Source organism: Haliotis rubra, unplaced genomic scaffold (genome assembly GCF_003918875.1).
Source record: "Haliotis rubra isolate DU_JTF1 unplaced genomic scaffold, ASM391887v1 Scf8, whole genome shotgun sequence".
NCBI lineage: Eukaryota > Metazoa > Mollusca > Gastropoda > Lepetellida > Haliotidae > Haliotis > Haliotis rubra.
In genome coordinates this window covers 5,109,660-5,128,915 of record NW_025767523.1, presented here as the reverse complement: position 1 = coordinate 5,128,915, position 19,256 = coordinate 5,109,660, and the positions used below count along the sequence as shown (strand labels likewise).

The 19,256-nt window shown below is 39.5% G+C and overlaps 1 protein-coding gene across 2 annotated transcripts in view; it reads left to right on the top strand.

Moving 5' to 3' along the window:
• Positions 1 to 19,256, top strand: part of LOC124261420 (rap1 GTPase-GDP dissociation stimulator 1-like) — an 89,076-nt gene that overhangs the window by 38,237 nt on the left and 31,583 nt on the right. For both annotated transcript variants that reach the window (XM_046695738.1, XM_046695737.1), the window contains exon 5: positions 8,665 to 8,811. In XM_046695738.1, the coding sequence (XP_046551694.1) occupies positions 8,665 to 8,811 (147 nt within the window). The remainder of the gene's footprint in view (positions 1 to 8,664; positions 8,812 to 19,256) is intronic.

The following is a 19,256-nucleotide window of genomic DNA, read 5'->3' as shown; positions in this document are numbered from 1 at the left end:
ATACCAAGCGAAATATTCATGGTGAAGTCATGACAAATACTCAAGTAGGAACAACATGTAATTTGTTTATTCTCTCAGATAACAACATCAAAGCAATTATTCCCGGTCCATGTTTACAAACTACGTGATCAAACAATGTCAAGAACTCCAGATGTTCGCCTACCGGTTATTCCTTAACACAATGTAGTTTTGATCATTGCATGACTATCGGTTGTGAAAACGTTGTGATGGATACCATCACTCAGGTGTTTGAAATGCACGAAAAAACAACTGTGCTAACAGGCCTTTTGTGAACTTTCCGCAAAAATTGCACCCCGTGAAAATATATTCGATTACAGTAATAGAAAGAGAAAATGGATGGCAGCTCTTTGTCAGCATTAGGAGTACAGGAGTGTACGTGCTACATGGACTTATACACCCCGAGTCACATAGTGAACAAACACAGGACACTTATACAGACAGACAAGGTGATATACTGTGTTTTACAAGCGAACAACTGGCCAATCAGATAGTTAGGTTCTTTAATGAGTAATGATGAATACAACTACAGTTGACAGAGAGAAAAAAGATGTGATAATTCACCATCAAGGGTCCTCTAATTGTCTAAATGCACAACCAATTCCTCTAGCTGTATACTGTAGCACATATTTGTGGAGATTTGTAAGACTAGATTATTGTAGTACACATGGCCCAAGTTGTGAACAGCATCTATTATTCAGGATCTTTTTTCCATGCTCAAACATATTTCTGTGAGAGGAAATACAATTATTAGATTCATAAATAATTCTTCCCATCAACAGTTTTACCAGCTAACAATCTTGTTAGCTTCCCATAATTGGAGTTCATTATTGGAACATAACTGCAAATTGACTGCATCCATTTCTTCATAGCCCTCTACTGTGCTCCCACTTACATCAGTGATGGAGATAAGAGAGCCAAACATAGATCGATTACAAAGGACTGTAGGGCAGGACCTAGACTAAGGCTTAGTCTCTGAATATATATAATTTTGATAGTAACAAACAAGCCCATTTATATTGAATAGGAGCCCAAGGGAGACCAGAGATTCAGAACCTGAGAAAATCTAGACTTGCTTTATTTAGAGCTTTAGCACTGCAGAGAGGGTTTGGCAGTAGGGAAATTAATATGGTTCAGGGACTGTGAGACAGACTAGGCAGGACCAAAGGGAGTCCTCTGTCACCACTGGTAACTTACTGTATCAAGTAACTCTAGATGGTTTTACTGTAACAGAGGGGCAGTGGGGTAGCCTAGTAGTTAAAGTTGTCACTCATCACAATGAAGACCTGGGTTTGATTCCATACACTGGAACATTCTGTGAAGCCATTTCTGATATCCCCATCATGATATTTCTTAATTATTCCTGAAAAGGATGTGAAACCATATTCACCAGAAAATGAGCTTTACATATTGTACCCATGAGTTGGAACTGGGTCTTCAGCATGACAAGCTAACACTTTAACCCTTTATGCTAACCCACTGCCCAAGTGTGCTGATACAATCACCCATTGGTTTGTGTGGTCCAGATTACCACAGGTGGACAACAGCATTCCTTTCTCCAGTAGATAAACATACAGGTTACTTTACATTCAACTATGATAAACTGCATTAGGAATCAAATGTGCACCCATGCACATGCATTTTCACACATACACTGAATATTGTAGTAACAGCAATTCGGCATTTGGTAAACATGACTTGAAAGTATCATGTTTCATGCTGACCGAGTGAGAGAAGAAACTTTCTGTGAAACTTATCTTTCTATTTTTCTTTCTATTTTTCTTTTTGCCCCTTCTATATACCAATCATCACATTTGAAATATTTAAATGCATACATGGATTTCAATCTCAGGAATTATGTGAATAGCTTATGTCAGAGCAAAACCCCCAGTATGTTTTATCTTTGTCGCACAAAAAGTTCACTGTCTCTGGTGCGATTTGTGTTGTAACCTAACATTACAATAGGTTTAAAACAGCACTAGGAATAGCTCTTCCTTGACAACAGTATAAGAATCTATGCTGAAACGGTATATCATAATATTATAAAGAAGTTGTTATCCATTAAGTATCATACCTTTCTTATTATTCATCAACTTCTAAAATGCCAATCAAACAGAACTAAGAATAGCTATTGGTAAGTTTTGTCATAAAGTTGAGATTTGTTTTAGCCAAGACAGCAGTGTAAACATACTGCTGTGGCACTATTCCACATATTGGTATATTGTCTGACGCTATCATTGTAAACATACTGCCGTGGCGCTACTCCATGTATTGGTATATTGTCTGATGCTATCATTGTAAACATACTGCCGTGGCGCTACTCCACATATTGGTATATTGTCTGACGCTATCATTGTAAACATACTGCCGTGGCGCTACTCCATGTATTGGTATATTGTCTGACTCTATCTTTGTAAACATACTGCCGTGGCGCTACTACACGTATTGGTATATTGTCTGACTCTATCTTTGTAAACATACTGCCGTGGCTCTACTCCACGTATTGGTATATTGTCTGACTCTATCTTTGTAAACATACTGCCGTGGCGCTACTCCACGTATTGGTATATTGTCTGGGCTATCATTGTAAACATACTGCCGTGGCACTACTCCACATATTGGTATATTGTCTGACTCTATCTTTGTAAACATACTGCCGTGGCGCTACTCCACATATTGGTATATTGTCTGACTCTATCTTTGTAAACATACTGCCGTGGCGCTACTCCACATATTGGTATATTGTCTGGGCTATCATTGTAAACATACTGCCGTGGCTCTACTCCACATATTGGTATATTGTCTGATACTATCATTGTAAACATACTGCCGTGGCGCTACTCCACATATTGGTATATTGTCTGACGCTATCATTGTAAACATACTGCCGCGACTCACATATTGGTATATTGTCTGACTCTATCTTTGGTGTGTCTGCTAAAAGAGTTTTTTACTCAACACTCCACATTCCTCACATTGAACTGTCATTAGTTTTTCTATGGTGTTTCTTTAAACTGGCCTTTTCAGCTTGAAATACATGTATGTTTATTCCATTATACAGTTTTTAGGAGTAAACTGAAATACAAATGATAAAACAGGCAGTAATACGCTATTCAGTCAGAATCTGTCAAACATTTCACCATTTCCTAGTTCCATTAAGGAACAGAAAAAGCATGTGTTATACTTCACAAGATGCTGATGAGAAAATGTGGGGTTCAGATACATATTTTATACAACAGTAACAACCTGTTTTCAAATATGTACATATCTATATCTCTCAAACAAAACGCTTTCTCAGTTAACATCTGTTGTACATATCCTAGCCTGTCTGTCACTTGTGTACTTTGTTGTAAGATGAATTGTGTAATTATCTGGAGAGGGCTTTTCTAAGTTGGATAACTTGTGCCCAATCCTTTTTTTTGAATGAATAAAATATGTTTAAAACAAAAACCTGTTATCTCCCTGTAACATGTTGAAAACATTTAGTTTGTGTGTTGATCATCTTGATCCACTGAAACATGTTTATCAATGCCAAACAGGGACATGTTGTTTCTGAGAAATGAACACCAGCGTAGTCATTTCCTGGTTGTCATCGGCATGTTGTGCCAACAGACTATCCAACTAGATTCAGACATGCTGTTACCCACGGCAACTGCACTCAACTGCAGCCACGGTGTATACACACTGCACATCAACATTGCATCCGTTGGCCCTGTGTTCTCTTGGCTGTCCTACAATCATACTCTCTGGCTGATGATGTTTACCGTTTCTAGTTCTCTGGAACCGGCTCCTTGACTCTGTGTTGTGCTTCTTGTGGTACATTATGTATTGGGTTTGTTGGTGTTAGGATGGCTGTGCAGTGTGTGCAAGATGTGCTTAGTCAGCATGATTTCAATGTTTGATCTCGACAGTGTCAATACAAGGCTCTTAACACAGTGTGCATTTGTCAATATCACAACTAGGCAAAACAAATACCTAATTTGTCGGATTCGCTCAGTCTGTACATTGTGCAATTTGTCACAAGCAGATGTGTTAGATTTGTTTATTAAATGCTACTCAACAGAAGATAAACATCCCTGTTTGTTTTTCATGATACTATTCTTAACGTCATGCCATGTCTTCTTTGTGTAGTATATATGGGTTGGTTGGGTAGCCGAGTGGTTAAAGCATTCGGTCGTCATGCCGAAGACCTGGGTTTGATTCCCCACATGGGTACAATGTGAGAAGCCAATTTTTGGTGTCCCCCTCCTTGATATTGCTGGAATATTGCTAAAAGCGGCATAAACCTATACTCACTCGTGTAGTATATTAGGGTTAATGGTCAAGATAAATCAGTTATATGGACACTTGGCAAAACTCCAAGCATCCTTGCTTTTATGTACTCAATAAAACATTGATAGCTAGGATATAGAAAAATATCTTTTATAAATGAATTAATTTTAGGACAGAGTTGCCAGTGAGAATGTAGCAGGTGTGTTGTATTTCAATCTTCTTTTCGTTCATTCAGTCCACAACGAAAACATCTGAATTTCAGATACATCACATGACTAATTAGATAAAAAGGTTTTGTTGAAATGGGTTCAATCTTAAATATCATTTGGTCCATTTTACACATTCCTATGAGATGAAACCTCACCAAGATGAAGAATCACCGAGATCCAGCTCACCTTCCAGTGTAATGTTGTGACCTTGCTGTGCTGACCAAATGTATATCAGCTGTAGATGAAACAGATCTCCAGTCTGTTGTCAATATCGCAGGCTCCAGTGTGAGGATGACCTATTACTACTGCTTCCTCTAATAGACAGCTCATATATTGCACACAGGTGGAATACCAGGGGGAACAGTCTGGCATGGCACTCCAGGCAGCTTCATGGTGCTAGTTTAGCACCTTGTGTAGGTGGAGGAAGGTATTGTGGGAACAAAGATCAAATAGGACATATTAAGAAAAAGAAATAATTTCAGCTTCAGGGTGTTATTTGTCTCATGCAGCAATTGTTTAACGCTGCACTCAGCAATATTCCAGCTATATGGCAGTCAGCTGTAAATAATCCAGTCTGGCCCAGACAATCCAGTGATCAATATCATGAGCATCAATCTTCTCAGGATATGATGACCTGTGTCAACTAAGTTAAACCTGTCCAACCAATCCCATTTAGTCACCTCTTTCGACAAGCATGGGTTGCTGAAGACCAATTCTAACCTTGGTCCATTTGCACTGATGCAAGGGCTGAGTATTAGATTCCATCTATCCTTCTGGGAATGGATGTCATCCCATAATTGTTACAATTAAGATGATTATGGAACTTACTCATGAAGTGGGTTCAAATCTGTTACCAAGGTGTTTCGGGATATTGACAGTTCTCAGTTGACAGTGGGGTACTTATTTTCAAAGTCACTGAAAGCATTTGACCAATTTGTTGTTTGTTAGTAAGATATCTCCAAAACCTCTGCACAGATTTGGTTGAAATTTGGTGCCAGGCACCTGTTGTTCTAGTGACAGTGTGTTCATATTTCAAAGTCACGAGAGGCATTTGACCAATGTGTTTGTTTGAAAGATGTCTCTGAACAGAAGTTTTTACCTTTAAGTTCCATGACAGTAAAATATCTCAAGATACACTTCAGAGTTTATGGTCCTGTAAGATGAGAATGACAGTACATACCCCATTTAGATGGAAAAAGACACATAACTGGAGATGCTAGGAGTGCGTGAGTGAGTATAGTTTTACGCCGCTTTTAGCAATGTTCCAGCAGTATCATGGAGGGAACACAAGAAATGGGCTTCACACATTCTACCCATGTGGGGAATCAAACCCGGCTTTTGGAGTGACGAGCGAATGCTTTAACCAATAGGCTACCACACCGCCCCAGAGATGCTAGGAGACTGAAGATGCTGAAAGATGCTAGGAGACAAATAATGCTTAAAGATGCTAGGAGACAAATAATGCTTAAAGATGCTAGGAGACAAATAATGCTGAAAGATGCTAGAAGACAAATAATGCTTAAAGATGCTAGGAGACAAATAATGCTTAAAGATGCTAGGAGACAAATAATGCTGAAAGATGCTAGAAGACAAATAATGCTGAAAGATGCTAGGAGACAAATAATGCTGAAAGATGCTAGGAGACAAATAATGCTTAAAGATGCTAGGAGACAAATAATGCTGAAAGATGCTAGGAGACAAATAATGCTTAAAGAAAAAGATGCTAGGAGACAAATAATGCTGAAAGATGCTAGGAGACAAATAATGATGAAAGATGCTAGGAGACAAATAATGATGAAAGATGCTAGGAGACAAATAATGCTTAAAGATGCTAGGAGACAAATAATGCTGAAAGATGCTAGGAGACAAATAATGCTTAAAGATGCTAGGAGACAAATAATGATGATGAAAGATGCTAGGAGACAAATAATGATGAAAGATGCTAGGAGACAAATAATGCTTAAAGATGCTAGGAGACAAATAATGATGAAATACAAGTTCAAGAAAGTATGTTCCAAAACTTTGGGCACCAACTGACATAGGTAAAAGACAGTTGGTGTCGTTTGAAACAATTCCTTTTCATCGATCACAGGGATGATTATAAGCATGGCAGTCTGAAGGTTGTTTGGTCACATGGTTCTGTCACTTCAAGGTGTTGAAGTTAAGTCTCCCAACATAAATTACTAGAAATACCATCCAAATGGGGAAAAAAAATCAGATATGGACCTGAAGAATACATTCTTTGTCAGATCAATAAGTGTTATTGATTTCACGAAAGATCTGTATTTGTTTTAGTGTACAATTAATAAGGTCACAATCAATACTTCAAACTTACATGGATTAACAGCTAGGAACATCTTTGTGTAGTAAGGAATGTCTGGCTAATCAGGCCCACTTGCGCAGACAGCCTTAGTTCCTGTCAATCCAACAGGATTACAATCAACTTAACAATCACAATACCTAAGTCTTATTCGACTGGCACAAACCGATTTACCATGACTGAAAGACAGCTTGATTTATTTTTTACCTCTGTCTGTGATAAGAATGAAATTTTCAACAGTGCAGATATAAATGTCTTACACTTGACTCCTCTCTACAAATGTCTGCAAAACAAAGAGATCACTAAGCATATGAACAGTGGAAATGGTTACAATATGCTACATGTGCCTCTCATCGCATCTTGCATCTTATTTAAGCAAAGGTCTTTATGCATTAATGGAAACAACTGCTGGGTGGCACGAATAAGCTGGATGCAGGGATTTCATCCCAAAACATGTTTTTGTATGAAAAATATTGAAAAAAGTATTTTTGCCTCAGACTGTTACATAAAAAAAGAGATTGCCTACCTCAATAATTACATTTTGCAACTTATTTTTCATAAACATATTCAGGCTCACATGTTTCATTCATTGAAATCTTGTTTGGCAACTGTAGCTGAAACAATATTTAATCTCCATATAAAATTCAAGGTTCTCCTGAGGGGCAGTGTGGTAGCCTAAGGGTTAAAGCATTTTCTCATCATGCTGAAGACCCGGGTTCAATTCCTCACATGGGTACAATGTGTGAAACCCATTTCTGGTGTCCCCTGCCGTGATGTTGCTGGAATATTGCTGAAAGCGGCGTAACACCATACTCAATCACTCACTCAAGATCCTCCTGGTCGGGGCGGTGGGGTAGTCTAGTGGTTAAAGCGTTGACTCGTCACGCCGAGCCGAAGACCCGGGTTCGAATCCCCACATGGGCACAATGAGTGAAGCCCATTTCTGGTGTCCCCCGCCGTGATATTGCTGGAATATTGCTAAAAGTGGGGTAAAACCAAACTCAGTCAGTCAGTCCTCCTGGTCATTCACATATGCAAACACTTTTCTGGTTGTGTGTCGGAAGAGCTGTTGGTGATATAACTATCATTGTGTGACGATACTGGTAGCAATTTGGTATGTACCATGGTATGTACTTTTATTATCAAAATCTTCAGATGATACCATTCATTATAATATTTCTGCTGGTGTGACACTCTGGATGATATCATTGTGTTGTAGAGGGTTGGTATGTACAATGGTATGTACTTTTCTATCTGGATGGTGCCATGCATTATGATATTTGTGCTGGTGTGACACTGCATTATGATATTTATGTGTTGTAGAGGGTGCAATGGTATGTACTTTTTATCTGGATGGTGCCATGCATTATGATATTTATCATGTGTGTGGATGTAGTGTTGTAGAGGGTTGGTAGGTACTTTTATCTGGATGTTGGTATGTACAATGGTATGTACTTTTGTACATCTGGATGGTGCCATGCATTATGATGCGATTTATACTGGTGTGACACTCTGGATGATATCATTGTGTTGTAGAGGGTTGGTATGTACAATGGTATGTACTTTTTTATCTGGATGGTGCCATGCATTATGATATTTATACTGGTGCGACACTCTGGATGACATCAATGTGTTGTAGAGGGTTGGTATGTACAATGGTATGTACTTTTTTATCTGGATGGTGCCATGCATTATGATATTTATACTGGTGCGACACTCTGGATGACATCAATGTGTTGTAGAGGGTTGGTATGTACAATGGTATGTACTTTTTTATCTGGATGGTGCCATGCATTATGATATTTATACTGGTGTGACACTCTGGATGACATCAATGTGTTGTAGATGCTGGCCGCAATGCTGTAGATGAAGCCGATGCCATGAAGCAGCTGCTGGACCTCCTGAGGACTCAGCTGAAGAACGATGCAGAAGGCGCCGACCGACTCAGGACCATTGCATGCGGATTCCTACTCAACCTCACCAATACTCACGGTAAGACATTGGTAGCGCAGCACAGAAACCGATAACCTGTTTGCAGTAATTATAGTTTATTGACAGACATTAGTACTTCAACAAGGAAACCAATAACCCATTTGTGGCTATTATTGTCTACGGGTGAACATAAAAAGGTCATGGAAGAAGCCGTTATCCAAACCTATACGAATTATTGTTGCAATGTAAAACTGGTCAGGCTCACTGACATAGTTGGTGTCCCATCTGTGTTGACTGATGCTCATGCTGTTGATCACTGATTTGATTATTTATGGACCACCACCATATAGCTGTAATATTGCTGAGTGCAGCGTAAAAGAACAAAGAAACAAATCACATGTATCTGTAACATGTGGTCTCTGAAGATCTGAATATATATGCTGATATCAACTATTTTTTGTCTTCATTGACATCATAAGCTGAGGAGATGTAACAAGGTGAGCTACAGTGCTCTTTCCTTACAAGGTCCAACCAGGTGGAACCGCCTCCGTGGTGTAGTGGTTAGAGCATCCGCCCGGAGAGCGGAAGGTCGCAGGTTTGATCCCCGACCTCGTCATACCAAAAGACGTTAAAATATGGTACTTGTTGGTCCCTGCCTGGCGCTCGGCATTAATGGGTACAACAAGGACTGGTCGGCTCGGAGTCAGTATAATGTGTCTGAGTGGGGTATTCATGCTTCACTGCGGCATGGTATCTCAGTGATCTAGCACTATAAAACCAGCTTCAGTCTGGGCTAGTACAAGCAGCCGCATACAAGCAGCCCCAGTTTGCCTGAAACTGTCTCACAACAATGTAATGTTTACATACAATAAAACTCATAACAACAGTATGAGGAAATAATGTGAGCAAAATATTCTCAAACAAAAGTAAATCAAATAAAGTGAAATTAAGATTGAAAATCGTTAAACCCCAATTTCACCTCACCTCACCTTCACCTGGTAGTAGTTGGAACAGTGAAACAAATGCACGTCGCGTACGTGATGAGCATTAACTTAGACCAACCATACTTGTTCATCTAATGTTTCATAACCCCTTATAATACAAACTAATAATAGCAGTTTGAAACCATGATCGTTTGTTAAACAACTTTTATCCTAAGTTGAATAAAATTCTGAAATTTAAAGGTTCATTTGGCAAGGTAAAATTATGAGGATTCGCAATCTTACTTTCACTTTATTCGATTTACTTTTTTGTTTAAAGTGAAATTCATCAGTACGCTTTCACTGCAAACAGACTATAGCCTTGCTCCAAGGCTGTACCAAATGCTAAACCCATGTATTTATAGTAATTCTACCCTTTAAAGGGGCAAGTCTATATAAGCGACGGTCTATTAGAAGGACAATGTGTTCTTATTATTTATATTTTTTTAAATTATCGTTTCAACTATTAATTATTACCCTAGAGCTAGACTTGTTCAGTATAGAAAGCACCAAGAGGACCAGGATAAGGACTTAGGTCAACATTGTAAAAGTGTCTTCATGAAGCCAGGATAGGTTGGAATTATCTAGTGTTTCTTACATCGCAGGATAGGGTAGCATTGATGGCACGTCCTGCTAGTAGCTGCTCTGGAATGTTCATCATGTACAGCCCTAACTAATAATCACTTTCCAGCCCCCTTCACTCCAACTTCTGGCAGGTTCCTGAATTAAACCCAACGGGCTTGTTTAGCGTCCCTCTTCAGGAGAATGGCAGCACAATTTATGTGTTTTCCTATAACACTCTTGCACGCAACTAGAACCAATTATTTCGAAAAGGCACAGGTTAAAAGGAAATGAATTTTCTGAAATCTAAAATAAATTCTGACATGAAACTACACCCACATGCTATGCCTGGAGCAGCTTCATGTCACAGTTACGTCTTTCTGTGAGATGTTTTTGTAATAAATTATGACATTTACCACAAAAGCTGTTATTATCGTTAGACGAGACTGCAGCCATTTTTGATGTAGTGTTTGCATTTGAAGGTAATGGCTGTTTTGTGTATTTAATGCATTTGACGCATATGGTGTCGGGTTGATTTGAGAACATTATTCCTGGGACGACTTTTGAAGTGTGTAATAGTCATGCAGACTGACTTGAGGTTTTCTGATGTTTTATGTTAAGATTATTTAACTCTTTTCAAAATAGATACATCTAGATTCTTTCCATTTTGTCATATATGTCTAATTAAAAAGAAGTAAGGTTTAAGATTTTTCACTTACTGGATCGATGCTCATGATCTTGATCACTGGATTGTCTGGTCCAGACTCAATTATTTCCAGACCGTGACATATAGCTGAATGTGCTAAGTGTGGCGTTAAGCAAAAAACAAACAAACAAAAAATTATATTGGAATGTGTGTTTGTATGTAGTGGGGTGGGTGGGGGTTGAGTAGGTGGGAGGAAGGGAGTAAGTAGGGAGATGAGTTAATGGGTATGCAGGGGAGAGCACTAAGGTGCTCTGTACCAAATTAAAATAAGAGGTAGCAAATCTACAGCAAGAGGACTTCAGACTTCAAAACACTGTTTATCTAATATACGACATGATGGATCATTCTGAGCCAGGATTGAGTGTAGTGTAATGTTCCAGTTACATTGTGTTGCTCTGTGGAGAAGCTGGCAAGCTCAATCAATTTGCTTGCAATTCAGCTTTTTCTTACACGCTGCAAACAAGTACCGGCAAATCTCAACTGTGAATGATCAGTAATGCTGTGCGATTTCCCCCAGGGTTACACACAGGAGGCAGCTGTCTGTAGAATATCGACATTTATGTTAAGACAGAGTAGCCAAAATATCATTCATGTTTTCACAATGTATCCACAAAATTCTTTTTGTTCAAATGAAGTGATTATTGTGGTATTTTTACATAATTCTTAGTTCTCTCAATAAGTTGTTCTTGTTTGGGTTTCGCTTCGGGGATAATACCTCTGGCATCAAACGGATTTGTTTAACCAGATAACAAAAAAACTAGAAATAAGCAGTGTACAAAGAACAGTTATTGCCGCAGAAGTAAGATATCTGTATGTCTATTAATGGCAACCAAAAGGACTCATATATACTCTTCTTTTATGTGACTATTGAATTATTCTTGACAGGAAATATGCTGCAGCAAGTTTTAAATAAGTTGCATGCCCCAGTACCAATCAGAAAAGGTAGGAAAAGGAGTATTTTGTGTTAATGACTGCTAGCACAGGCTATATAAAATATCCTATTCTGTGGTCTCCACTCATAGTTTTTCCCTACTGCCAAGCCCTCCCTGCAGTGCTAAAACCCTTAATGAAACTAGTCTAGATTTCCTCAGGTTCTGAATCCCATCTCACTTTTCACTTTTGCTCCTTTTCAATGTAAATGGGTTTATTTGTTACTTTCAAAATGATGTATATTCAGAGACTAAGTGTTGGTCTACTAGTACTGCAAGAGTTTGGCCCCGTGAAGAGCCTGGTACAACTGGTCTTCAGCAGCCCCTGCTTGTCGTAGGAGGCAACTAATAGAATCTATAGGTCAGACTTGCTGAGTTGGTTGACTTGCTGATTTGGTTGACTTGCTGATTTGGTTGACTTGGTTGACTTGCTGATTTGGTTGACTTGCTGATTTGGTTGACTTGCTGACTTGGTTAACTTGCTGAGTTGGTTGACTTGCTGAGTTGGTTGACTTGCTGAGTTGGTTGACTTGGTTGACTTGCTGAGTTGGTTGACTTGCTGAGTTGGTTGACTTGGTTGACTTGCTGAGTTGGTTGACTTGCTGAGTTGGTTGACTTGCTGATTTGGTTGACTTGCTGAGTTGGTTGACTTGCTGATTTGGTTGACTTGCTGATTTGGTTGACTTGGTTGACTTGCTGAGTTGGTTGACTTGCTGATTTGGTTGACTTGCTGAGTTGGTTGACTTGCTGAGTTGGTTGACTTGCTGATTTGGTTGACTTGGTTGACTTGCTGAGTTGGTTGACTTGCTGATTTGGTTGACTTGGTTGACTTGCTGAGTTGGTTGACTTGGTTGACTTGCTGAGTTGGTTGACTTGCTGAGTTGGTTGACTTGCTGATTTGGTTGACTTGGTTGACTTGCTGAGTTGGTTGACTTGGTTGACTTGCTGAGTTGGTTGACTTGGTTGACATGCTGAGTTGGTTGACTTGGTTGACTTGCTGAGTTGGTTGACTTGCTGAGTTGGTTGACTTGCTGATTTGGTTGACTTGGTTGACTTGCTGAGTTGGTTGACTTTCTGTTTTGGTTGACTTGCTGATTTGGTTGACTTGGTTGACTTGCTGAGTTGGTTGACTTGCTGAGTTGGTTGACTTGCTGATTTGGTTGACTTGCTGATTTGGTTGACTTGCTGATTTGGTTGACTTGGTTGACTTGCTGAGTTGGTTGACTTGCTGAGTTGGTTGACTTGCTGATTTGGTTGACTTGGTTGACTTGCTGAGTTGGTTGACTTGCTGATTTGGTTGACTTGCTGAGTTGGTTGACTTGCTGAGTTGGTTGACTTGCTGAGTTGGTTGACTTGCTGAGTTGGTTGACTTGCTGATTTGGTTGACTTGGTTGACTTGCTGAGTTGGTTGACTTGCTGATTTGGTTGACTTGCTGATTTGGTTGACTTGGTTGACTTGCTGAGTTGGTTGACTTGCTGAGTTGGTTGACTTGCTGAGTTGGTTGACTTGCTGATTTGGTTGACTTGCTGAGTTGGTTGACTTGCTGAGTTGGTTGACTTGCTGAGTTGGTTGACTTGGTTGACTTGCTGAGTTGGTTGACTTGCTGATTTGGTTGATGTATGTCATCATATCCCAATTACTTGGATACCTTTGATGTCAGTCAATGAAACTGTCTGCTCCAGACTATGGACTAAGCATCTTCATATAAGTCAATATCTTAAGTATGGTACAGATGCACAAGATATATATTTGTAAAGGGATCAGTATTATTTTTTTCTGATACTCGCTAAATGCATACAAAAATAAACAAACATTTTATCCATCGGAGTTGCATTGCATTGAACTTTGTGTAGTCCTCTTGTTTTAGTGCAGTGGAATTTATTCCTCTCTCATGCCATGATCTGGTGAAAAGATCATGGGTTCATTTACTTTGTTTTGAGTTGTATATAGTGATCAGTTTGTACTTTTTACTCTCAGCTGTTCTTTTTAGCCAAAGCTCAACTTCACTCAAATAACGTTCAATAATTCTTTATGATACATTTACTTTACCAAAATGTCAGCATTTTTCAATGATTTATGCACCACTGGCCATTCAAGTTTCCTCGTCAAGCCTGCATATACATGTACTTCCAAATTCTTGACCACTAGCTATAAAAGGGTGACATTAAGTGAACTGTTTTCCACACAACTGCTCCAGGTTAATGTTATGATTGTCAGCTGGACATGATGGATGGGTGGCCAGTTCAGGAAGTAGCCAGTTTGAAGTAGGATCTTTAGGAGGGACATCTTGTTTCTTGTTGCTGATGCAGACATAGCCTAGATAAGATAACTCATGTTTGTACAAGTACTTGAGACAGGGATTCCTTCTTACCAATTATCATGTAGACATTGCTCAGAAAATATTATACACCAGCAGGGTTTGGAACAAACATTTAGAAGTTTCAGGGATTGTGCTTTTGCATTTCTTTTCACATTAAAAAAATACATGACCAAGATAGTGCTAAAGATTTGATGGCGTCAGATGGTATGATGTGTGCAACCTTAATGGTTTATATGTGATGGAATTATTTCCCTTGGTGGACATATATCCATTAAGAGCAACATTTTATTGGGGAGATAAAATATTCATTGAGATGAATTAACCTTGACTGACCTCATATCGGAAATTTGACAAAATTTGAATGTGATACAGTTTTGTTCAATAGTATATATACTGAACAACATTAGAAACACACCACACTAAAACGCACCCACGATGCTCAGATGTCATGGGTACATTTCAGTCTCACAGGGATATTTCGTATTATGTGGGTGGTGCGTTTCTAATGTTGTTCAGTATATATGTTTCAAGTTAGCATTGTGTTTGCTTTGTAACTGATATATATGTATAGCAGCTAACTTGACATAGGAGTAGGCAATTAGTCTCTTACGTATAAATGTATTCATCCTTTCACTCATCTACACACTCATCTACTTTCTCTGTCATTGACAGACTCATCGAGTCACCCACTTACTCACCCATCAGCACTTTCATTCACCCACATACTTATCTGGTCATTCACTCATTCATTCATCCACACATTCACATATCTACTCACCGTCACTTTCATTCATTTACTCAGTTACACATCTCCACACTCAGTCTTACTCATTCGCTAGTCCACTCACTCACTCACACATGTGACTTTCCCAGAATACATAAAGAAAGTGGAACCTCAAGGCTTCAGCTAGCCTTGCTCCAAGGCTGTACTGAATGCTAAGCCAATGGATGTGTGGTAATTCTATCCAAGACCACAAAGGAAAGCCTAGATCAGCGGAAGGACGCCAGTCTGTTAGAGGAATATTTACATTTTTTAGAAATTATCACTTAAACTATTTAGTATTACCTTAGAGACTTGTGCAAGTCAAGCCCCCACCAAACTGACTTGATGCCGGCACCAAGCTGTTGTGGGACATATCCTGGATACTGCAGGTAGTCAAGCAGTCAGTGCTAATGTATGGGCTGCATCAGGATGAGGCCAATTTCACACTGTCATACTCCATCAGCGTGGAGATCCCTTCCCCAGGAAGCACTCCAGCTTGTTGTGATACCTGATTAGTCTTAAATCTCAGGTTAACTCAAGGATGAAGCATCCCAGTTGCTCCCTGCCTCCTTCCAGGTATGCTTCCATCCATTGTGGGCCATTCGGGAGTTTACTTGGCCCAAAGCGCCATGATGGTCTTATGCTGTGTTGCACTATTTGGCCATTCATAAGTGAACCTTTATATTGGCTATCTTCAACATGGCCTTGGTGTAGGCTCTGTAGTAGGTTTTCTGGGTATTGTAGCATGATTGGATTTGTGCTGTCATTTGCCCTGTAGGTGCCTCTAGGGAAATCATATTGGACAATATTTGGAATTTGTTACTCTTAAAAGGCTGATGTATTTGAGATACACAGAATTTTAATGAAATATGTTTTTGTAAGAAATAAGTAAGACGTTATTCATTTTGATTTAATCAAATAGTTACATGATTACCAATAACTATTAATGTCCTGACCTCTTGAAAACTAATTTAACCCAAACATCAAACCTAATGCTTAACAGACATCAAAAAACCAAACCAGACAACAGATTCCATAGCACTATCCCAGAACCAAACATTTGCCAAACCACAAATCATAAGTCAGTATTCATAAACCCTGAACTCTTACTTCTTAACTCAGCAGGGGGCGGTGGGGTAGCCTAGTGGTTTAAGCGTTGGCTCGTCACGCCGAGGACCCGGGTTCGATTCCCCACATGGGCACAATGTGTTAAGCCCATTTCTGGTGTCCCCCGCCGTGATATTGCTGGAATATTGCTAAAAGCGGCGTAAAACTAAACTCAGTCAGTCAGTCTTAACTCAGCAAACCACAAAGCCAAACTGAACAACCAAACCAGAAACACGGGTTGTTGCAAGTTAGGGTTGAGTTTGGATCAGTAGTGTGCCACACTCTACCACAACATTTCCACCTCAAACCCAGTAGATACAGTATGGTATGGCTGGAATATGCTTAAAGCAGCATAAAACTCACTCCATCTCTCACTCACCCAAATAAGGATTAGATGAATACAATGCATGAGCTGATTGACAGTATGGTTGTTGTTTAATGCCGCACTCAACAATATTCCAGCTCCAGCTATATGGCGGGCAGTCTGTCTATAATGGAGTCTGGACCAGGCAATACAGATTGACTGTGTGACATGACAGCATAAGTCATTGCTCCTGTTGTCAACATCTGGTTTACTAACTCACCGAGATAACACTGAAAATGTCTTTTAGTTGTTGTAACCACCGATGATTAACCCTAACCCTGATCATACTCACTACAACTGGGTTATGATCATGCAAATATAGCAAATCATAGCTGACCGTGATACAGTTGTTAATAAGGAGATATGTGTTTCCTTATAAAAACGTGAAAGGAAAACTTGAGTACTTATAAGGAACACACAAATGATCTTTTAGTCTGTCTCACAGTCCCTGAACCACATTATTTTCCCCACAGCCTAGCCTTCCCTGCAGTGCTAAAGCCCTAAATGAGGCAAGTCTAGATTTCCCCAGGTTCTGAGTCTCTGGTCTCCCTGGGGCTCCTTTTCAATTTATGATAGGTTTGTTTGTTACTATCAAAATAATATCTACTCTACTATAGACTAAGCATTAGTCTAATGATCTTTCTTCATAACCAATTGGAAATTTTGTGATGATGCCTATAAGATGTCCTTGGGTTGCTCCCTTTATTAATGTCACTTATGAATTATGGGAAATGACATTTTAGTAATGAGTATAGCCTCCATTGGCAGCCATTTCAGTATCATCAGATCACATAGTTGACAAGAATGGCTATCTGAGTATCAAACACACCAGGAATTGATTTATGTGTTTTTTCATGTAATTTCAAACATTTGTAATATTCATATTTCTTTTGCGATTCAGTAAATAACTGCCCAGATTAGCACTCCTGTCTATGTGTTGGTTATTACTGCACTTTATCTGTCCATACCCTCTTCACACTGACCAGGACAAATCTTCTACACATTACTACAAGTATAAATACTACTAGAGCGTCTGCTCTCTTTCCTCAGGCTTGTAATAGCCCGCCAACTGAAGCCAGTGAGTACTAGCGTCAGGAATCCACACAAACCACCCTCCACAAAAATGGGAAATGGCTGCCACCAAATGGGGAACGGAATTTGGCCATACGCCCATCAGTGACATGAGGCCAAATAATGCTCACGTTCCGATTTATTTTAGAAGCGGCACAGAAAAAAGATTCAGGTTTCAGGAAGAATAGTTGATTTACTGAAGAGAAATCTTAAACACTAATTAAATCTGTTTTTCTTCTTTTGATGGGTACGTCTTACAATTTGATTTTGATTTTTAGGATATTTGACTGACTAGTTTGGTATAATCCATGGCTGGAGTTTTTAAATATCCCTGACCACTGTGTAGTCATCAAGAGTTACAGTTAAATCAGGTATTCTCATTATCTCCTTCAGTTCCAAGGTTGTTATCAGAGTGAACAACTGATGATGTTAGTAATTAGGGCGTTCAAACTGAACATCCTGTGGGGAACCACCAGCTTGCAGTGGGGAGATTTAGTGAGACAAGGCAACCTCAGAACTTGGCACTGAAACTGTAGTTCTTTACCAAACTGCTGAATAGTTTAGTTATCATGCCAGTTTTAAGGGTTGCTTTACATACTATCATAATAAAGACTGGTAGACTGAGAATGTTAGTTCCTGGTGCTGTATGAGTTCAGAGAAGAACATGTTTAGTGGTGATGGGTCCCAGCCTGAGGTGCATAAGGTGACAGTTTTCTCAAACTGAAGATATTCTTAGGCATAACTTATCTATTATCACCTGATAATACTGGTATTTAGTGATCTAAGTCATTGCAATTGTATCCAATAGCCATTTCAGGATCTGCTGAACATTATTTCAAGTTATGGGGGCGGTGGGGTAGCCCAGTGGTTAAAACGTTGGCTCGTCACCCCGAAGACCTGGGTTCCAATCCCCACATGGGTACAATGTGTGAAGCCCATTTCTGGTGTCCCCCCTCTGATGTTGCTGGAATATTGCTAAAAGCGGCGTAAAACCAAATTCAGTCAGTCAGTCAGTATTTCAAGTTATGGGTTCTTCCTGATTACAATCCTTGGTTGGTCTACACCATTCATTCTTGTCTTTTTCACCACAATTTTGTATGAATCCCCTTATGGTTACATGATACTATATACCACTATGAAAGAAATAAGTTACTTATTTAGTACTTTTATATGTTCATGATGGTCTGACCCTCTTACCCAGTGTATTCATAGTTAATTAGATGATTCATGCACTATTCAACAGTCTGCCTATGACAGGCTTGTTTGTTTGTTTATAAAGAGGGGTGTGGGTGACAGAGTCATCTAAGGTACTGGGGAGGTGGGGTAGCCTAGTGGTTAAAGCGTTCGCACGTCTACGCCAAGGCACGGGTTCGATTCCCCACATGGGTACAATTTGTGAAGCCCATTTCTGGTGTCCCCGCCGTGATATTGCTTGAATATTGCTAAAAGCGGCGTAAATCTCAGTCAGTCAGTCTAAGGTGCTGCCATTTGTTGTACAGAGATGCTTCCCAGAATATGGGTTCAAATCCTGGTTTGCCCCAGTCATGTTTCTAGGTCTGTCAGCACCATTGTATGACATGTCGGTTTCACCCAAGCAGTAAACTTCTGACAGCCACATCACCTCTACTTCTCCCACCTTTAGCTGACAGACAGTGATATAACTGGAATACTGATGAAAACCACATTAAACACTCACTCACACA